The sequence below is a fragment of the Archocentrus centrarchus genome, chromosome 14 (assembly GCF_007364275.1).
Source record: "Archocentrus centrarchus isolate MPI-CPG fArcCen1 chromosome 14, fArcCen1, whole genome shotgun sequence".
NCBI lineage: Eukaryota > Metazoa > Chordata > Actinopteri > Cichliformes > Cichlidae > Archocentrus > Archocentrus centrarchus.
The window spans coordinates 29655462-29677953 of NC_044359.1; the positions used below are offsets into that span (position 1 = coordinate 29655462).

At 38.8% G+C, this 22492-nt stretch overlaps 1 protein-coding gene across 1 annotated transcript in view; it reads left to right on the top strand.

The window, feature by feature from the left end:
- Nucleotides 1-22492, top strand: part of nlgn2b (neuroligin 2b) — an 85364-nt gene that overhangs the window by 18567 nt on the left and 44305 nt on the right. Inside the window, exon 2 of the mRNA XM_030746380.1 lies at nt 19635-20385. Within this exon, the coding sequence (XP_030602240.1) occupies nt 19869-20385 (517 nt within the window). The 5' untranslated portion in view covers nt 19635-19868. The remainder of the gene's footprint in view (nt 1-19634; nt 20386-22492) is intronic.

Below are 22492 nucleotides of genomic sequence, written 5' to 3' on the forward strand. Positions count from 1 at the left end.
ATTATGAGTGAGACTTGTAGCGGTCGTATGAACTGTGTAGGTATGTCTTGTGTGGCTGTCATTGTAAGCTAGCAAACAGAGTTTTGTAACATGTGCGTTTACATTGTGAAAAAAAAAAAATGCTTAAAGCTAGCCAAGTTCTTTTGAACCTAACTAAACACTGTATGAAAACCGAAGCAAGTTAAAAGCTGCTTTGAAGCTAAAAACTCTGAATGAGGTAAGAACCTACTGCCAGCATATATTCAAATAATTAACTTAAAATGGCCCTTTAATGGCTTATAAAAATTAAAATAGGTGTCAACTTTAAGCTCCCTCCAGCTTCTCCAATGTCAGCAGGATTGCTGTTGCTTAACAAACAAGCTAACCTTCTTTAATCAAAGGTTAAATCTGGGCGATAACATTTCTCCATAAATTTGTGTTCCAGGCTTTTTCTTTTCATTCTCACCTTAACAAGCGCTTAAGCATGCGCTCTGCGTTACATCGACTTATCACTCAGTGTTAATATTACAGCTCCATTTTCCCGCTTTCCTGCTGCACTTCATGCTACGTCTTTTCAAATCTTCCACCAGATCTCTGGTTCTCTCGAAATACACTGCGTTGTCAGCATGTGTGCTCTCTATAGCCTCGTTCTTTTTGTTTCAACTCACGTGATCTTATGTAAGAAAGAGTCACACACACTCTCCCAATGCTCCTCAGGTTTATTATTTCCAGTTGGGAGTGGGGGTAAAATGTGTAGCTAAATGCCAAATTGTAGCACCTATTAACAGATATCAGTTTAAATAGAAAACTGAGAACAACTCCGTCACATTTTGGATGTAATGTTCAGAACACAAGTGGCTAAACCTTGATTATTTGATTGGAAAAAAAGGCAAGACCATGCTTGTTACTGTGACAGCAGAGATTGCAGTAATGGTTAAATTAAGCATACGCTCAGTTCACATTAAAGTGATTTCACCCAGCAGGGGTATGTTTGATTAGACTGGGGCCAGTTCACATAGACTAGGAATTACTGAGAAATGTCAGGCCATTTTTTTTTTTTTTGACTTCTTGTTGTTTCTTTGTGTAAGGTCTCATTATCACAAGGTTACCTGAAAGCATTCAATCAAAAAAAACAAAAAAAAAAAAAAAGAGGGCTTTTGCCACTACTGCTCAATTTTGTCGGCCTTGCAAACACCATCAGGGAATTCAGAACACATTTAAGAAAAACATAAATGATTTGCAGCTGGAGTGTGGGTGTTTATTAGCAGGTTATCCTGTTGGCATAGGCAGACCAGTCTTGATGTGACATGCTTATCATCTTAATACAGGGCTGTGTACATGTATATTTGATTATCTTATTGTTCTATGGATCCCCCATGAACTGTGTCCTTAATAAAGTATGATATGAATTGAATTAAATAATGCTGACATGAATGTCCCGCCCCCCCCCCAAAATCAGCGTTCGTCTTTGAAAACAATTATGAAACACACCGCTGATTGGAAATGGCATGTGAAAAAAACATTTGCTTTCATTTCCAAAATAGACTTTGCTGTAGTTTGATATTATATCGTATACTCCTCAAAATTCCAAAACTTTAGAAACTAATTCATCTAAGAGCCTTCTGGAACTATGGTTAATTAGTAAACTTTATAAGTTTAATTACGCATTAAACTGAACAATGCTCTTAAATATATAGTGTGATAACAAACTGTTTTTGTTCAAATAAGTCAAGATTCTCGCCTCCTGGAAATGGATCTTTTCTTTTTTCCGTCTGTGGCTTATAAAATCACGGTTAACAGCCATGCTACTTCTCCTTTGACACTACTGAAATGGAATTGGTTTGAAATGAGCTGCGAGGGAAACTTTATGGCAGAATGGCCATTTGAAAATATGAACAGCACAGGCAGAAAGTACTCGGAGAGTGACGTGTTATGAAGGTATGTGTAAAGTGAAATGAAGCAATGACTGCGATGTTAAAGTGCTGGTCTTTGGCTTCAGGGACATTTGAGGTCCATAGTAGATCAACAGCAGGGTTTTGTATCACTGTTGAACCCCAATTGTGGAACAATGCTGCAGGCTATAAATCCTTGGATAGATACAATAGAGGAAAATGCAGCCAAGGAGTTTTTAAGGCCTTTACCTCTCAAGTTCAGTCTGAAGACCAGACTGAAACTATTAGGAATATGCTAAGAGTATAGTTCTTTTTTCTTTGTTTATGCTGTCTTAATGTTGTATCCAAGTCTGACAAAATCAGCAGTATTCAATCTGACATGCTGTCTTCATAAACTCTCAGTATGATTGAAGAGCAAGAGGAAGACCTGTAACAGACAGCAAAGCACCCTAGCCCTACTACCAGCCATGGCTGACTTTACCTTTCTGCTTCCAGCCATCATTCTCCTCACATTGTCTTTTTCTAAGTTGTCCCCATTGTCCTAATTTTGGCTTCATGTCTTGCTCTTTCCATCCGCCTTCACAACTATGTATTTTTATTCCTTGGGATTTTTTTCTTGTGCTGTTATTATTTCCCTACATCAATTTAGTTGTCAGAAATAGCATTATAATCTTTTAGCCTTTAAGAAACTGTTCTTAAGACAGAACAGATTGTATTTTATTTTATTTTAGTTGATGCTCTTAATCCAAAGAACAGTATTTTTAAGATAAAAACAGCTAATAGTTAAGAGAGCACAAGACGGCACTTCTTTTTAATATTTTAATTAAGATTAGTTTTGTACTTGGTATCTTTTAGAGTTCTTATAACCAAGGAAGTGTTTTCTACCGATAAATCTTCCATAAAGGTCATGCTTGTGCAGATGTTGCTGCACAGTAGAACACTGCGCCACCACTCCAGAGCCAGCTAAGCCTTCCAAAAGGTCTTCTTTGAGTCAAATAGGGGTTTTGATTTGCCTTTCTAGCAACAATATGAGCAGTCAGCTTCACCTCTTATTGCTGTTAACTGCTATTTCTTAATAAAACTATCAACATTTAAAAGAGCTCTCTAAAAATGCCCTGCTATTCTGTTTTCAAATTCCCACCTCAAGCATTTTAGAGTGCTAGGAAACTGATTAAAGGAACATGGCCTCCGATTGTTGGGACAAGATAGGAGTATTTCTAAAGCTTTGAAATTTGCATCGCCTGGCCTTTCTTAGTGATGACTAGTGACAGGTCGTAACACACTAGCAAGTGAGGTCTTAATGTACTCCTTTGCAATATTTCAACTCAGAAATTGCACAAAATTGTACAAAACAAAAATGTTTCACCTGTAACTTTAAACCTTTTGGACGTCATTTTGTCTTTACTCACTAAGTTTCACAGTTGTTCACTAACATGATGTGCAGTCATTATTAACCAGCTGTTAGAGTGTTTTGACACAGTTGTTAGGTTTGTCTTAAACCAGTGTACACTGGAAAGTATATTTCTGTGTCTCCTATTTCCCATAAACAGGGCAGCAATTCAAAATTCACACTGGTCTGTGGTCTGTATTTTCCAGTCATAAACTGCTCTTGTGAATCTAGACTCTGGTTCTAGCTATCTCTAAATATTTACAGTGTTACACAAACGTCATTGTCATCAATTCAGTGTCTGATTAAATGTCACATATGGAAACAGTCTTTTCTTCTATTTGTATACATGATATCTTAAGTACTTTAAGTGAATTGCATCAGATTTGGTATGAACTAAAGAAAACACTGATTAAATTTGGACAGTAAAAGGTAAGAAAAAAAATCAAGCTCACTGTAATGCTTTTCTGATGCGTGAATGGAAATTTTGTCACATTTGGTGCTTGGACTTAAGGAATTATTTGAAATTGGTGGTCAAAGGCCACTGTGACATCACAAAGCAATTATATAGTCAAAAGTCAAATGTCTTATAGGATAAAGTGACAAAGTGACGGCATTTTATATCCAGAAGACCAAGGTGTACTTCACAACTAAAAAAGGTGTAAAAAAAAACTGATACTAATTGAAACAAAAAATTTGATTAGATACCCATGTAATTATTATAGGGTCTTTACCTTACAATATAATGCGACTTGAGGCAACTGTTTTTTTTTGTGTGTGTGCATGTGATTTGGCACTATATAATTAAACCTGAATTAAATTAGCAACACCTTCTCCAGCTAATGCACAATTTCAAACAGCACCTGCAGACAGGCAGGTACACAGGCCCTCCCCACCCCTCACAAGCAGGCAAATAGTTCAGTTCAATTCAATTCAATATATTTATATAGCACCAAATCACAACAGTCACCTCAAGGTGCTTTATATTGTAAGGTAAAGACCCAACAATAATTACAGAGAAAACCAACAGTCAAATGACCCCTTGTGAGCAAGCACTTGGCGACAGTGGGAAGGAAAAACTCCCTTTTAACAGAATCAGGGAGGGGCAGTCATCTGCCGCGACCGTTTGGGGCTGAGGGGAGAGAGACAGGACAAAAGACATGCTGTGGAAGAGAGCCAGAGATTAATAACTAGTGACTGAATGTGCTGTGGGGTATAAAAAGAGTAAAAAGAGGTGAGTGAAAAGAAAAACACTTAGGGGTCATTCACAATTATCAACATTTTCCAAAGCATACAAAGCATTAGTGATGTTCGATGTTAAGGATTTCCTTTCCAATCCAATACTGAGTAAAATTCAAGCTGGTACCGGCAATAACGATCCAATACCGATACTTTGTGCAAAAATTCTTAATGAAATAGGGCAGATTTTTTAGATTGAACTATATACAGTCTCTCCAAATAGCCTACAATACCATAATACAAACACTTGATATTATAACACTGGGTGACTCATATTAAAATTGCCAGTAAAACATTCTGATAAATAAATGCCACAATAATTACATGTTTGTTGATATACCTATATTTTAATAGGATCATTTAACAATTAACACAAAGTAGACTGATAATAAACAATATGGGATATATTTTTTATATTTCATCATAGGAGTTTTTATCACAATTGCTCTGTATTATTTAATGACACCTCTGTAAACCACTTTCAATTATCTTAGACTTTACGAAAGCTTACTTGAAGAAATCTAGGCTTTTTTACCTCTGTGAGATTATCTCAGGTAGGCATGATACAAATATATGGGCCAGCATAGATGAAAACATGCCAGGAGCATGTAGGAGTAATGTACATACCTTCTGAATAAAATCCATCATCATTCTCTGTGGTTTATGGTTTCCATTTTTGATTCGGCTTTTTGGAACAATGCTTCCACTTCCTTGTTGAATTTATCTCTGGCGACTTTGGCTGCTTTCCACACCTGCTGTGCTGCACTTGCAGCTTGTTCCTGCCTAATATCGTCAGTAGAGTCTTTCTTTGAATCGATGATGGCCTATTTTAGAGAATTCAATGAAGCCTTTGAACTGATTCGCAAGACCGGAGGACCATATCGCTGCAGACCACGTAATGGTGCAGTGGTGTACAAGTGAAGGAGAGTGGATGCCTCAGACATTGGCGGTCAGGCGGCAGTGCCCAAATTACATAGTTCTGACCGACATTTTCTAACTATTTGAAAAGCATACCCTGGGTGTTAACCAGGGGTGAAAGTAAGCCCGTACGGTCTGATTGGTGCGTTCGATTTGATGGACTGCATCATTTTACACAGGTGGTGCACAGACGTTAAAATCCTCTGCTTGCATTGGGACAGGACGAACAATAAATTACTTATCATCTACAGACTTTTAAATAAAAACAAATAAATAAAATATTATATATGCACACACACACACACGGTTTTTGTCATATTACCAGCAAGAATTTAAAACTACTTTCACCCCTGGTGTTAACCCCTGTCGTACGGTTTGTACGCTTTGGAAAATGTTGATAATTGTGAATGATCTCTTAATGCAGTAGATCAATAGATGTCAATAGTGGTCTCATTTCGCAACACTGAAGTATCATAACTGTTAAACCTGGGCAGTGCACATGTTAAAGTTAGCCATTTAACTATTAGCAATTGTCCAATAGCTACATTATCCATCTGTTAAGTCATTATTAAGATAGCGGCTCACAACTAATAAAAACATACTAATATTAATGTTGACGTGAGGCAGCAAACACTATCAGTCCTGCACAACTGTAATGTTAATAACCTGAATTTAACAGGATAACAGTTATTCCTGTTTAAAAAGTGTCACGTTCGGGACCTGGGTGGCTTAGCGGTGAAGCCGGCAACCACATACACAAGCCGCGTTGCGGTGCGGGCGACGCGGGTTCGCGTCCCGGCCCGTTGCCGATTTGCCTGCGTGTCTTCCCCTGTATCTTTCGCCCATTTCCTGTCTCTCTCCACTGTCATGAAAAGCCACTATGGCCAAAAATGCAAAAAAAAAAAAAAAAGTGTCGTGTTTCTCTTAAAGTCTCAGATTGAAACTGAGAAGTCTACCAGCAACTAATATTTTCTACTTATATTTTTGATACCTTGCACAGTTACTTGTTATTTCTCAAGAGCTCTGCACAGGAATTCCTATGTACCCAAACCTTGAGAATACAAATGACAAATAAAATCTCTTGAATCTACACAGAAACAGAAACACCCTCTATTTGATCAGCAACACAGCATTGACAATCTAATCTAAAAATATTGTCTTTGTTGTTTTGGGGGATGGGGGGTTGCACTACCCAAGAGAATCCTAAAATGTGTCATATGCTTACAGTTATGTTACAGTATTTTTTACATGGCCTCAGACGACTGTTGTTATTGATGTTATTGTTTGTATTATTCTAATCCTGTATTTTAAAAAAATATAGTCCCTCTTCATTCTTGTCATTTTTTCCTGTGTTATTTAAAATAGTATCGAATATTGACTATTTTCCTTGGTATCATTATGTAGTTAGAAAATCTAGTATTGTGATAACCCAACTTAACTGTGTAATCATAATGTTCTGCAAAGGTAGTTTTCTGGCCATTATTAAACACTGAGGAAGGGAAGGAGCAGGTAAGGAGAGAGCCTGAAGAAGGGCAGGTATGCACCGGAGAAAGGAGGAATGAAAGTGAGTAGAAGCAAGACAAAATCCATGTGTGAGAATGAGATGAAGACAGCTGGAAAAGTCAAGAGTGAAAGGAAAAGTTTACAAGATGGTAGTGAGACTTGCTATGATGTGTGGTTTGGAGACAGTGCCACAAACAAAAAAACAGGAGGTAAAGCTGGAGGTGGTAAGATTGTTATTGTGAGCGACCAGGAGGGACAGGATTAGAAATGAGTATATCAGAGAGACAGTTCAGGTTGAGCAGTTTGGAGACAAAGTTAGAGAGGCAAGGTTGAGATGGTTTGGACATGTATAGAGGAGGGCTAGTAGGTATATTGGATGAAGGATGTTGAATATGGAGCTGCCAGGAAGGAGGAAAATAGGAAGACCACAGACAAGATTGATGGATGCAGTAATTAGAAGGTTGGTGTGACAGGAGGATGCTGGGGATAGGGTGAGATGGATGCAGATGATCTGCTGTGGCGAACCCTAAAGGAAGCAGCTGGAAGAAGAAGAAAAAAGATTAAACACCAAAAACAGGAACAAAAGAGGTGTTGCAGCCATATTTCACATTTGGTAGGATAGTGAGTTGGTAATACTAATCTTTGGCGCCCACCTAGTGAATTTCTTCCAATTCCTTCCTTCCTTCTTTGCTACATATTTAATTGTGTATCAACAGGAATGTAATTCTAAAAAATTCAGGTAAAACTGAGGTTATTGTACTCAGCCCCAAAGACCTTAGAAATATGGTGTCTAACCAGACACTTACTCTGGATGGCATTACCGTGCCCTCTAGTAACACTGTGAAGAATCTTGGAGTCATTTTTGAGCAGGATATGTCCTTCAATGCACATATTAAACAAATATGTAGAACTGCTTTCTTGCATTTGTGCAATAAACTAGAAACATTTAAAATCCTTCGCCTCACATACAAGGTCTTGAATAATCAGGCCCCATCTTATCTTAAAGACCTCATAGTACCGCATCACCCAAATAGAGCATTTCACACTCAGACTGCTGGCTTACTTGTGGGTCCCAGGATACATAGGAGTAGAATGGGAGGCAGAGCCTTCAGCTTTCAGGCCCCTCTTCTGTGAAACCAGCTCCCAGTTTGGATTCGGGAGACAGACACCCTCTCTATTTTTAAGATTAGGCTTAAAACTTTCTTTTTTGAAAAAGCTTATAGATAGAGCTGGATCAGGTGACCCTGAAACACCCCTTAGTTATGCTGCTATAGGCCTAGGCTGCTGGGGGCTTCCCATGATGCACTGAGTGTTTCTTCTTCACTCACCTCTTTTCACTCTGTGTGTTTATACACTATGACTGTATTTAATCATTAGCAATTAAGCTCTGGCTCTCTCCCATGTGTCTTTTGTCCTGTCTTCCTCCCCTCACCTCCAACCGATCACAGCAGATGGCTGCCCCTCCCTGAGCTTGGTTCTGCCGGAGATTTCTTCTTATAAATAGGTACTTGGCTAATACTGTAGCTATAGAATTGGTCAAGTGGCCACTCAAACAGTGATAAGTGATAACTTCTACTGTTCATGTCTGTTTGTTGGTATTGTAAATATTTTTTACACCAAATAAAAGTTTTTGAAATTCTCAACCCGTACATACTAATTTTAGTAAGTATTCCAAAATCTTAATGTTCCTAAATTGCTTAGAAAATTGCCAGATTTGGTTGGTACGTGCCCAGCTGACCATTTACCTCAAGTGACCCACACGGCTACATTTCAGCACACACTAGAACTTTTCCTTGAGCTGAGTTGCAATTGGAGCTAAACATAAACCATCTTTAAGTTATTCCCAAGCATTCTACAAGCTTTACTTCGATGTCAAATTCATGAATTAAAGCCCGTACAGGCTGGCGACCTGTACAGGGTGTAACCTGCCTCTCGCCCTATGTCAGCTGGGCTAGGCTCCAGCCCCCCCGCAACCCTGAACAGGATAAGCGGAAGAGAATGGATGGATGGATGGAAAAATTTTTTGTCTGCCCCAAATTCCGGTTATACATCATTTCATCCCTTTCAAATGAAATTTTGAAACCCTTCCCGCTGGAATTTTTTTGATCTCTCTCTACCAAAAAAAAGCTTTTGAAGTTTTCTTTAAAATCAAATCAGGTCCCAAAACCACACCATGCCGGACCATTGAAATTAGCTAGGATCCATCTTGGCAACTTCATCTTGGCCCCATTTTGTGAACATTGCACTCAAGTTGCAGTAGGTCACGTGACTGTGATGCAGCATTTTGGTTGGTTGGTGGTGTAAAAACCATGTGCTGCATTCAGCATTTTCTTTAGGAAACTGATATCTAATTCATATAATTGTCATTTTCAGATGGCTGCAGTCCATATGTGCTATGCTACCTAGGAGGTGTAATTTCATCAAGTTCACATGAATTATGATCATTTTATGATGTCATGAAAAATAGCTAATATCAGCTATTTTCAAGCCATAGTGGCTTGGAAGCATTTTTGGACCTTTATATCTTACATTTTGAACTGCCTGTGACCCTGAAGAAAATTAGGCCAGCTAAGACAGCATATTAGATCAGAAATATATGCTTTTCTTGCCTCTTCAGAGGTAAATAAGGGGTTCACAAAAATGCCACCTGGACCTTTTGACAGTGCTGAAAATTGAAAAAAAAGAATTTTTGATTTTTAAACTAATGTAAATTAAAAATTTGAATTGCCATGAACCTGAGCTTGTAAATATGTGATCTACTAGGTAGAAATGAGGAGGTACCCCAGGTGCCATATCTCAAAAACTGTTAGCGATAGTGACCTGAAATTTTGTTTGCTTCTTTTTGACAACAAAATGAAACAAAATAACCCCTAACCTTGACTCTACAATGATTATGAAAATTTGGCTGCCAAAACCCAATATAAAGCACCTTGAGGTGGCTGTTGTTGTGATCTGGTGCTATATAAATAGAATTGAATTGAACTGAATTAATTGCATTTTCACTGGTTGGCAGAGGCATATATCTACCAGGAGGTCATTTTAGTTTGTCAACTCTTTGTCACTTTGTCAACTCAGTGTTACTTTTCTTTCTTACTTTAACATCCTTTAGTTTGATAGAAAAAGTAAAGGTAACAGGTAGCAAGGTCACAACAACTAATACATTTCTGGTTTTGTATGATATTCATTTAGAGTCCCTATTTTCTGCTACCACGCAACATACAAAATACAAATACACATTAAAAATGTATTGTTCAGTTTCATGCTAAACAGTGAATTGGGGATATATTTCTCATGTATTATTTTTATCATTGTAAATGTTATTATTAGGGATTTTTATAGCCCTCTGTCTTTTTGGGCTGTGATGGCAGTTTCTTTTACCAACCTGCTACGCATTCCATCCAGACATTCTCCAAATGAAAGGAATGGGATTTGCTTGTCAGTTGGATGGATGACACAGAGGGTGATGAATTAGTCAGACATGCATGTTGCCAGTAAAATGTTCTTAACACGCCCACACCAAGAGCATGAGACAACCATTTACAGCAGATACTTTGGGAAATACTGAAATGGGTGGTAGCTAGCCAGTCCACCAGTGTATCTCCAACACTCTAGAGGCTGAAACATTATGTGAACATTCAGTGATCACATTTCAATCTGGCCAAAGTAATTTCTGGCCCATGGCTACATTCCGAGTTTGATTAATCTTGAATTTCATGTCATCTTGATAGTCTCAATCTCTTTTTTACTCTCCTTCTATAGAATCAAGAAGAAAGCTGATTCTAGATTTGTTAAGGGAGCTTAGTTTTGAATGTGCCTCCCCAAAGGAATGCAAGGTTGTTAATTCAGTTTCATTCTGAACATCTTGTAAATTTGACCCCTCTAGACACATTTTCTTTTGCACTGTTTTCAAACTTGCAACCAAATTTGTTTTTTAAATTTTATTTTTTTCAGAGTTAGAAAAAGATTGTCTTTCTCATCTCCAGGCACCATGTGTCAGTAAGATCGGACAGTCATTTTTAACATGGTTAAGCTGCCTTCTCTCTTTAACTGAGTTTACCATTCTGTTCTTGAATGAGCTTTAAGCTTGGGGCAAAGCAGCTGTCAGACTGCTCCCTCAAACTGTGTGTATCACCCACAGACACTTATACACATGCTAACACAGCTAGCGTTTCACCTAGATCATCGCTAATTAGTGTGTCACCAGATTGTGCACACTACTTGGCCTCATTATGGCACATTCCCCCCAAACACACTTAAAAAAAAAAGCAGATAAATAAACAGTAAAAGCCCCTAGAGGCAACAGCATTCTACTCTAACACATTTTTAAAGTTCTGTTGCCAGTAGATGTCAAGATATCATACTCTGAGTGTTGTTGTGCTGTGTTTGTAGAGCAGTAAGATAAATGGCTTTCCATGTGATCCACACGTGTTAAGCGGAAAAAGAAACTGTTGTTACCAACAGCAACATATTGATTTTGTGGTCCAGTGGTGACAGAGGGCCTGTTGTCTACCATCTCCTATCTGCTTTGACTGCCTGCTCCTTGATGATCCTCACTCCAGCTTTAATAACCTGCATCAATGCTTCATTAAGACCCCTTTAATTGGCTTCTACTTGATTATTTGTGAACATTTTCATATTGTTTATCAGGAGTAGTCTGTTTAATTTGTTGTGACCTGAGATTTATATTGAGCTTGGCCTTTCTTTCTCTTTCAGGATTTGTCCAGAAAGCCATTATAGCTTTTGAATTGGATGTTTGCAGTCATATCTTGGTTTGATTGCAATTGTAATAAGAGCAAAGTGATATTTCCTTGAGGATATCCCTCAGATTTTTCTGGCTGCATTGAGATGATGATGGGAGCGCAGTGGCAGATGGAGTGGCCATGGTATCTGATTGAGCTGCTCTTGGAGTCAGGAGAGCTTATGGTAAATGGAATAAATTGTAGGATGAAGTTCAAAGCCTCCATCAGCACTAACAATGCAGCAGTTCTCCGCAATTATGGGGTCGCCATAAAAATTAATACTGCCACAAGAACATATAACCTAAAATGTTTCTCTGACAGATTAACCTTTATTTGGATATTGCTCTGTAGAACAGATTTGTTACAGAGAAATTTAGTTAGAAATCAGACCAGACTTTCTACAAGAACATGCATAAAAGCTTAAAGGAAATTAATTTACATGGCACTCATTTTCTATTTATGTAAATATCACACTTAGTGACGCTAAGTCATGACAACAAATAACTGCAAAATTCTCGTGCTTTACTAAGGATTTTTTTTGTTAATGTAATGATCACAAGAACAAACCAAAAAAAAGTTTGTATTTGGAATTTGTTACAAATGTCATTTTTTGCTTAGGTTTCTGCCAGAGGAATTGCCATCTGATTATTAAAATTGAAGGGTTGATCCTCTTGGCAGCATGAGAATGCTCAGCATTGGCATGGTTGCAAAGTTGTCATTTGGACTTATGGTAGTGTGAGCTGGTTCTTAATTATTCACCAAGTGCCTGCTCAAAGGTTTCATGGTATCATTGGGGTTTTTCCCTTATGTCATAAAGTGCTTTGAGATTACTTTTTTGTCAACTGATGTCATATCGATAAAACTGAAGAGAAATTAACTACAAAGGACAACAGGGAAGGTGAATATTCATTCTGAATTAAGTGGAAATTTTGCCACTGGTTTTTAAGAGACCTTTTTGTAAACATCCTTTGGGCTGGTGAGTAAATAACCAGAAAATTGGGGGACAGTGAATAATTCAAATACTCTTTTTAGTCAAAAAGGTTTGCAGCTATCCAGAAAAGAGACAGTACACTTTGCATGAAATAAATTGTGTAGATTTTGTTGTATTTAATAAGCTATGTGCTTGTCAGCTATCTGCAGTTAATTCAGACCAATCATCATCCTATAGGAAATACTTCTCAGAAGTGTTGTGGCTATTAGTAACCCAAGTACTTTTTGAAAGTCAGTATCTATGGCTGGAATTACCTTTTATGTGAATTACCTTTTCCCTGCAGAGATGGTGTGAATTGCTGACTCCATAGCTGGCTTCATTAATTGCTTGCTATCTTCCAAAGCTCCGCAAACTGAGGCTTGTTTTTCCTTTTCTGCAGTCTTTGTCAACAGACAAAGAAATATGATGGTCTGAAATTATCCAGTAATAGACAGAGATGGAAACACGGGTCATTGATTTACCAGTAAATAGGTGCCAAGACCAACTTCATAGATGGTTCAGTATAATAAACCAGTTGGCACATGAGTTTAGTCGGAAGATGTCTGTGACCTCATTGTTTCGTTCTGTTACTGCCCCGAGCTCATGGCCATAGATGAGGGTTGGAGCATAGAGCACACAGATAAATTGTAAGCTTGTAACACCTTGACCTAAGGGTAAGGGTCAGAGGTCAAGTTTTCTGAAAATCTTGTTGAACGTGATAACTCAAGAATGATCTCAACTACAACATTCAAATTCGCACCATAGATGTATGTACTAAAAATCTCACACAACTTTGAATCTTGGTGACCTTGACCTCAAGATAAAGGTCAGAGGTCAAATTTTATGAAAATCTTGTGAACGCAATAACTCCACAATGATCTCATCTAGGAAGTTCAAATCCACATCATAGACACATATTGTTCAGACTCCTCCCCCATTATGAATCCAAAACAGCCGAGGGTGGGCACCCACTCAGCGGTACTCTTGTTATTATTTATTGTCATACTATATATTAATAATCAGAAGAAGAAGATATGAAAATGAAAAAAATCGAATTAAAGTGTTTCAAATCTGGGGCGCCTGGGTGGCTTAGTGGTGAAGCCGGCGACCACATCCACGCGGTGCGGGCGGCATGAGACATGTCCCTTCTGTGTAGAGTTTGCATGTGAGCGTGTGTGGTTGACTGACTCTCTGTGGTGGCCCTGTGATGGACTGTGATTACGAAAGTGGATTGATAGTTGAGTCTCAAAGCAGATGAATCACAGTTAATTGTAGCTGACAAGAACCGCATGAAACTGGCCTGTTAGGACTTTTTAAATGGACCAACATCTTCAGTAATGGATTGTCAAATCAAGTGAGTCCCTTTAATGGTGGCTTTTGAGAGAATTCTCAAAACCCACCATTAGAAGAGTAAGCTGCAACTTCCAGGAAGTTGCAATTCTTTCTTCCCCCATAGTCTATTCACCCTGAATCACCCTGTGCATCCTGGCAGGCTGTACACAGAGGAACTGAAGTGGATTCTGGGTAGCTTCACTGCCTCGTGTGAAAAGGGAATAAGGATAAGGCCCTTTGGCTGAACCTACATATTCAGTCTGACAAGTCTAATCTGCTAGCCTCTCGGTTCATCAGCAAGACAACATATTCTTCCCTGGTCAATTTAAGGTTTAAGAGAACATTAAGGCATCTAATCTTCTGGTTTAATCAGAACAGCATACTTACAAAAATCACAGGGAGGCTGACAGCATGTGTGAGTCACCTGCTTTCTTACCTTACATCATGCATACCATGACCATCACTGCTGCATATGTTCCCATTTAAACCCAATGTCCTAAGATTTAAAGAAATGTCTTACACAAGAAATACTGTGCTTGGGAACTATGTAATTACTCAATAACAAACAATTTTGTGCGTATCTTTTTCCCATCTCCATGATACCTTGCTTGAGTTACATGCACAGCATCTTTAAGAGCGCAAGCCTTAGCATTGTAGTTCAGGTTCAGCTGAGTTCTGTTTACTTTAATAAAACAACTTTATTACTGATAATCTAATATTGGTAGCACCAAGTAATTATATACTACTATTGATTATCACCTCAGTTCCCACACCAGTTTCCTAAAATCTCTAAAAAAAAAAAGAGGCATTATGTGTAGCACACTGCTAACTTGCAGAGCTGCTGGTGAAGGGAATAAACAGAAGTCACCCTTTGGAAAAAAAAAATAAAAGAGTTCTCTTCCTCATCAGAAACTGGTGCGTAAAAGAAAAACAAAAAAAACAACAGACTGCTGTATCTACATATTGCTGGTTGCAAGAGAAAACAATATTCAGCCACCAGAGGTTCATTTTCTCAGAACAGAGACAGTAGATAAGAGATAAGAAAGTTTAGTCAAAAACTCAGCACTCTGTTTCTGGCTTGCTAAGCTGCTTGTCATCCACAGATGTTGACTAGCAGAGCAGAGCAGCTTGACAGCTGAAGTAGTGCATGTAGTTTTAACAGTCAAAGTGGAAACAAAGCAATAAAAAATCCCAAGGCAAGCATTTTCCTCAAACACCACCATTCAGCGAAAGTTTTCACAAACCACTCCGACCATTTCATTTAAACATACCCATAAAAGTGTCCCACTGGCAGGGAGGCATTACCTTCTCAAACAGCTTCAGCTGACAGGACTACCTATTATATAAAACAGAAGAGAAAACAGCTTACATCAGCCTGGTGATTTGTGTGTCAGTTTATCCCATTTTATGCGTGGAGATGTGCGCTCGATGCCGTTCCAGCTCACGGATGGTTGACATGAACAGATGTCAGATGTTAGGGTACTACCATTTCCAAGTTACATGTGAGACCAATTTGTGCTTACTGTAGTCTTTTCTTGCATGCAACATCTGACGCCTCATTGGATTTTACGCATCTATGTGCAAACGTATGGACATCATTGCTAGTACATGCAGGGAGGCAAGATAGCATATTAAAACCAATCTGACAGGCTACTAACATTTGACTCACCTATGATGTCCTTGTCAGAAATGACATACCTCTGTGAGCATCCTTGCAACTGCTGGGCATACTAAAAAGTGTTCTGACCTTGGGCTTGTGCTGTACGTTAAGCTGCATTTACCCACAGAATGCAAACACAGATAGCTGTTCTAAAATCAAAATGTGTACATGAATGTAGAAAATGTAAGCAATGAGCAGTGACAGCATCTGTTGTGTAGTCAGGCACTATTTAAAACTGCAACCTTTATAAAGGTGTTCTTTACAGTGTGTATATGTGTATTTGTGAGTGTGTGTGTGTGGCTGTAGAACTTCAGTTCATCTGCGTTTTGTTTTATTCTCTTGATCTCACTAACTTCCAATATTACTGATCCTTTATAGTTTGAGACCAGTTGTCAGGATTTCCTTTTTGTTGCTGTACTTTAGGAAGCTTGTTGCGGTTGTTTCAAGCCATCTTTTTCCATCTGGAAATGACAAAATCCATCTCCCTGCAGTTTTAGAGCAAATTAAATGGAAACTCTGCTCAGTTTGTGCATCAAAGTCTGTTTTGAGGTCTTGGAGACTAGAACTACATACGTAAAAAAAAAAAAAGAAAAAAGAAAAGCTTCTTAACCATTTGCAGCTTCACAAAACAACCTGGCTTAACTGAGTCAGTGTCACCACATATATGAAAATATATATTTTGGAGTTTTGGAATTCCTCACCTCTGCTTGAGGTTTGAGTTTACATTACTCACTACCAGCATAGCTCATCTAAGACAGCAGTCGCACTGGACTAGGGAACAGTTGGCAGCCCCTTGGCAACCTCTGATTGCTGGAGATGAATGTGTATTCCACAGCCAGCTGGGGAGTGAAATTGGTCACAAAGAGGGTACTGAACCAAAAACCTCCTTGTGATTGTTCGGTTGCTACCAGATTGTTGCGGTCACCCGTGTTTTGCATGGAACACACTGACTTGTCTGCAAAAACTTGCTTGAAAAAGTGCAACAAAAACTGAAAGCTGAGACCATTAGTCTTCAAAGCACTAAAACTGACACTTCAAAAATGCACAAATTGTACATTAAAGGTGAACAGTCTCCATTTTCTGGCTTGTGTCATACTTATTGCAAATAAGTCGGCTTTTTACATACAGACGACGAGTAATCTGCTATTGTACAAAGCAATCAAAAGGAGTTTTATGTTGCAGCACCGTATACCTCTTTACAATTTCACCTAGCAACAGCAAGGAAATTCCTCCTCACCAGCTAGTCGGGGAATATACATTTTTCCCTAGTGACCAGTGGTTGCCAGGTGGTTGCCAACCGGTCTCTAGGTCTGTGCGACTGGGGCCTAAATCACCTTAAGACTAAACTCTGTGCAGTTGTATTGTGGGTAATGTAGGGATCAGGTTTTGATAAGAAACAACAGTTTATCCAGCATCAGTTCTTGGTGTTTTTAACTGCCTGTGGCTTAAAGGCTAAAAGATATTTATTAATAGATAGATAGATATTATATTTGCAAATCAGCTTAAAAAAGTGATTAGTGAAATAAAGACTAAAGCCACATAAATGACAAAGATTCACAGAAGTTACCAATGAAGGCAACACCAAAAGAGGGATACTATGAATTGGCTTGTGCACCTGGTTTTCGTGTTTTCATCACTGCTGATCAGTGCTGCAGTTATTAGCCAATAGTAATCTCTCCTACTGAAAACAAAGGACAGATGAATTTTCAAAGAGGTTTTTGTCCATTTTTGTCCATGAAGGGGTTTCAGTGAGCTTTAGAAATGGTAGGCAGGGCTCTAAGAGACAGATGGGAGAGTGGTATCAACCCCTATCATTTAAATAAGCAAAAAAGGCAAGTTCAAATGATACACTGTTCCTTTAAGTGTACTTTGCTTAGTGAAAAAATGCTAAAGCCAAAATGAGATGAGCAATTTGGGCAAATGAACACATCTCCTCCATTTCTTTGAGTTATTCCACAATTTTAGTGGCTTCTCCAACCACGCAATCTTACCCCCTCACAATGAGTGTTTTGCAGCACAGTTTAGAGTCATGTACTGTGTATAATTCACATTAATCTTTTTCTAAGTTGGATTTTCAGCTTGACTATGTATGCACGTTAACTTTTCTGATGAGGATTCAGGGTGTCCTTACAAATCTTACCTCCTCCATGAAGTGCGCTAATAAGGCTTTAATCAAGTGAATATTTTTCCACACAGCTTGTCCTTGTTTTGTCATTATGTACATCACTAACTTTAAACATCCTGGGGTATTGCACCCCATCTTCCTGCTGTATTTAACTATCGATCCCTGTGTCTGTTGACTGGCAGTAGAGTGTGGGGTTGTGGGTGGAGGGAAGGGATGAGGTAGCATTCAACCAACAGTTGGCAACACATAAAGGCTTTATCACACCTAAACGGCTCCGTCTCCCAAAGCCACAGCAAGATAAGCGCTGCCCATTCATCTGTAATGATGTGGAAGCAAGAAGGAACTGAATTTGTGAGACTTGTGAGAAAAAGGCTAACTGACACGTGGCTGAAAAGAGTGCAGGGCCAGAGGGGATTGTTCGCTTTTTACATGTGTGAGCATGTGTTTAGTTTTTTGTTTTTTGTGTTTTTTTTTGGGGGGGGGGGGGGTTACAACCACAGTGAATATTCTAACCCTGCCTTCACATACTCATCATAAGTTCCTGTTTTAACGTAATAATGGCAACAACCAGGTGTTCATAATTGCATGCATTTTTCGAGTTTCCATTCAATGTAAAATATGTATAGTATTTCTGAAAGCATGCGCTGTAACTCATACGTAATAGACCTAAAAGCTGTTATCATTTTCATTAAATTCAGTCTTGTTTATATAATGTGAATTCACAATAGTGCATCTTGTATTGTAAGCTAAAGACTATTCTATGTAATATTGTAGACAAAAACTCAGCAATACCCTATGAGCAAGCACTTGGTAAATATTAGTTATTATTAATCTCTGGCTCTCTTCCACAGCATGCCTTTTGTCCTGTCTCTCTCCATTCAACCCCAACAGGTGACGGTAGATGGCTGCCCCCCCCTGAGCCTGGTTCTGCTGGAGGTTTCTTCCTGTTAAAAGGGAGTTTTTCCTTCCCACTGTTGCCAAGTGCTTGCATCACAGGGGGTCGTTTTGACTGTTGGGTTTTTTCTGTTTTATTGTAGGGTCTTTAACTTACAATATAAAGCACCTTGAGATGACTGTTGTGATGTGGCGCTATACGAATTGAACTGAATTGAAATGAACTGAAAAGTGGGGAGAAAACTCCCATTTAACAGGAATGCATTAAATGCATTAGGGAGCCATCACACAACATGTAACGACATATTCAGATGAGAGATGCATGCTACACAAAATCTTTTCCCAACTTATCAGCAGAGTGATGTAAACGCAGCCTTAAAATATAAGGAAAAGGTTTACATAGATGTTAGCCACCTGTTTGTTAAGTTTAAATAGGTGACAAAGATGACAGGTTCAGGTGCTTTCATATTCATTAATAACTTTCACCCTAAGTAGGACTATTAAATGTGGAGTTAGTTTGACAACATGTTGTTTAAAATTATTTAAACACTTATTTTGAAAGGGAACATGGAGTATACAACCATGCTAGCAGCTTTATTTAAGGACAGCACTGTATTGAGCTAAATGATGCTAATATTTGGAAAATACAGTTTACTATGGAAAAAATACTTAATTACTATGGTAGTATGGATTCCTTAATTAGCTCTAAACCTAAATACAGATGAGACTGATTGAGTTGTCATTCCTGTTAAGAGCCATAAACAAAGTGTAGTCCATCCTGAAGTAATTTCAGCTGAGAACAATTATCCCAAAAATTGAAAAAAGGCAAGTAAATTAACACATACTGTATAATATTTGGTTTCAGTTTTGTGAAACAGTTTAGCACAAGAATACATCCCGCTGTGCCTCTTGTCTCTTTTTAAACAGCCTGACAGAGCGAAGTGCAGATCTATTCACATGCCTTTACTCAAACTGCAACCTGTCTGTGTCTTCCAGGTTTAATTGGTCTCCCACCTGCAGCTCTGGACCCTTCAGGAGCTCCAAAGAGGAAGGCAGATGAGACCACAGAGTCTACTGGAGAATGCTGTCTGCCCCTCGACCTCACCATGGCTCTCTAGGAACACTGTTAACCTGCCGCCCCCTTCCACCAATCCTCTTTTTGCCTTTGTCATCTCCCATATCCCACTGAGTTTGTGATCCCTCTCTACTCCCAGCTGAAGTCCCTTTGATATGAGTACGAGAGCTTTTATTTTGGACATGTTGTTTTTTCCATTCAGCGCAGCCAGCCACCAGGGCTATGGTGGGAAACGTCACCATACTTCTCAGCAGGTTGCTAATCACTATCTGGTGTGGCTCTTGGGACTAGCGCTGCACCTGACGCTTTCCTCGTGTCAACGAGTTGACCTGAAACACCCCATAGTATCCACAAGTTATGGAAAGGTCCGTGGTATCAGGAAAGAGCTCAACAACGAGATCTTGGGCCCAGTGGAACAGTATTTAGGTGTGCCATATGCCACCGCACCTATTGGCGAGAGGCGCTTCCAGCCTCCTGAAGCCCCGGGCTCCTGGCAAGAAATTCGCAATGCCACTCATTTTGCACCTGTGTGTCCCCAGAATGTGCACGGGGTCCTGCCTGAGATCATGTTACCCGTGTGGTTCACAGACAACCTGGACGCTGCAGCCACCTATGTTCAGAACCAGAGTGAGGACTGCCTTTACCTCAATATTTATGTACCCACTGAAGATGGTGAGTCCATAATGTGAGACGAAACTAGCGATGCATACAAGTGGAAATTAAATGAGCGTGAGCCTGTTAATCACTTCTTGCATTTAGATTGGAACACTGTAGGAGTCGCACCCTGTCTCTGTCAACGAATACTGGTTGATAATTTGCATCAAGCAGAGAGAAGAGATTGGTTTGTGTCACAACTGTTTCACACTGTAAGAACAGATTGTACTTCTTGTCATTTTCAGATTTTATACTCAGTATAAGTACTACACAGAATGTTGTCAGTTTGATAAGTTAATCTGGATCATATTCAGTGGAAGATAAGCCAAAATACATCCAGGAGATTTCCAAAGAAGGCCTGTTTAAATTAAGGCCTAATCATTTTATAATCTTAAAATCATTTTAGAAAGAAAGTTATTTTCTTTATTTTTATAGCTCATGTGTAATCCATTTTAACATGTTATTATATATTTAAAAGTAACAGCACATTTTAGCTGCGTATTACTGTATACTATTTTTGGCATCACTGTCTTATGATATCCTTTAGCTTGACTGATGCTCATTTGTTTCCATCTATTTTCTTAACTTAGGGTCACAGCTGTCATAGGGTGAGTGGAGGGTAACACCCTGGAGTGGTAACCAGTCCATCACAGGGCTAAAACAGAGAGACAGACAATCATTCACATCCACATCTCTTTGGAGTGTGGGAGGAAACCCAAACAGGCACAGGAAGACCATACAGATTCTCCAGTCTAAAAAGTTTGATGAAAACTTCTGAAAATGTAATCATACTACAATCAAATCTTTTTTTTTTTTTTTTTTTTTTACTGAAATTAGTGTTGTCTAGAAAGCCAAATTGGTAAATTGTAAGCAAGAACAGCACTAGCACAGCCACAACACATTTGCAGACTATTTCATGGTCCATAAATATATTGACTGAGTTGGTCAGTAAGTAAGAAGAACAACCTGGCATATTTTCTTGCCTTTCATCTGGTTTGTATTTTGGCCTTACTAGGTCTCCATGGAAAAAAGATTACCTTCTTCTTTCTCCTCCATTTAGTTTTGACAAACATGTACACTTCCACTGACTCAAATGTAATTAGTGCAACTGTAAAGAAATGTTACTAAGAGAATCAAACCAAAGAAATCCCTGTAGCCACATAACTATCCTTTAAGAAATGACATTACATCATTCAGGTATTTTCAGAAGAAGAAATCCACCAGTGTTTTACCAGCAATTATGAATAGGACAGTACTATCAATGCTATTAGCATTATTGTTTTCAATAATCAATTCCTATCTATTTTTTTTTTTTTAAAGACTCACACAACAACAGCATCAAACCCAGAGACAGTGCGGTTGCAACATAACACAACACAAGACAACATAACACAACACTGCTCAGACAGTTGTTAGTTATGGTGCAGTCACACTAGGGAAAAGAGTGGTTGGATACCATGGAACAACCATAATTATTGCAACCGTATGCATTGAACTTGCCATCTTGTTGCCTTTCAAATTGTAATTTCAAAAACAAGGACGAGGTCTGTGAGTGCTTGCACACCCGGTCTGCCATATTAAATGCAACTTTGGTGCATCGAGATGGCGATAAAGCGGCAAGCAGACAGAGTCAGTCAGCTATCAGTTTGCGATTAAATGGGGTCATGTTGACAATTACATGTAATCTGTTACTGATAGTACTTAGACTAACTGTAATAAATCGTCAAATATCATAAATCTGTTGCTGTCTGTTCCAAATCTGTTGCCATCTACATACACAAAAATTCACATTACATACTTACATTCAGAGTCCAACCAGAACCACATAAATTTGAATAGTGGCGTAGTTGCTGCAGGATAGTGATTCAGTTGCAAAATTACATAACCTTCTTTTTATATAGGAATACAAACAGTTGAGCCGAGTCTGCTGTTGCAAAAAGACGCATCGCAAATGAGTTGCGCTCATCAGCGCAGACTGACTCAGAATGATCGTAACGTGTTGGCAGTCTGCATTTATAAATTAAATTGCAGTTATTTGCAAACCTTCACCAGTCTGTCTGAGAGTGATTGCTGTCAGTCTGAGTTTGGAGACAGGTTGCTTCCCACCAGGCAACCTGTGCAATCA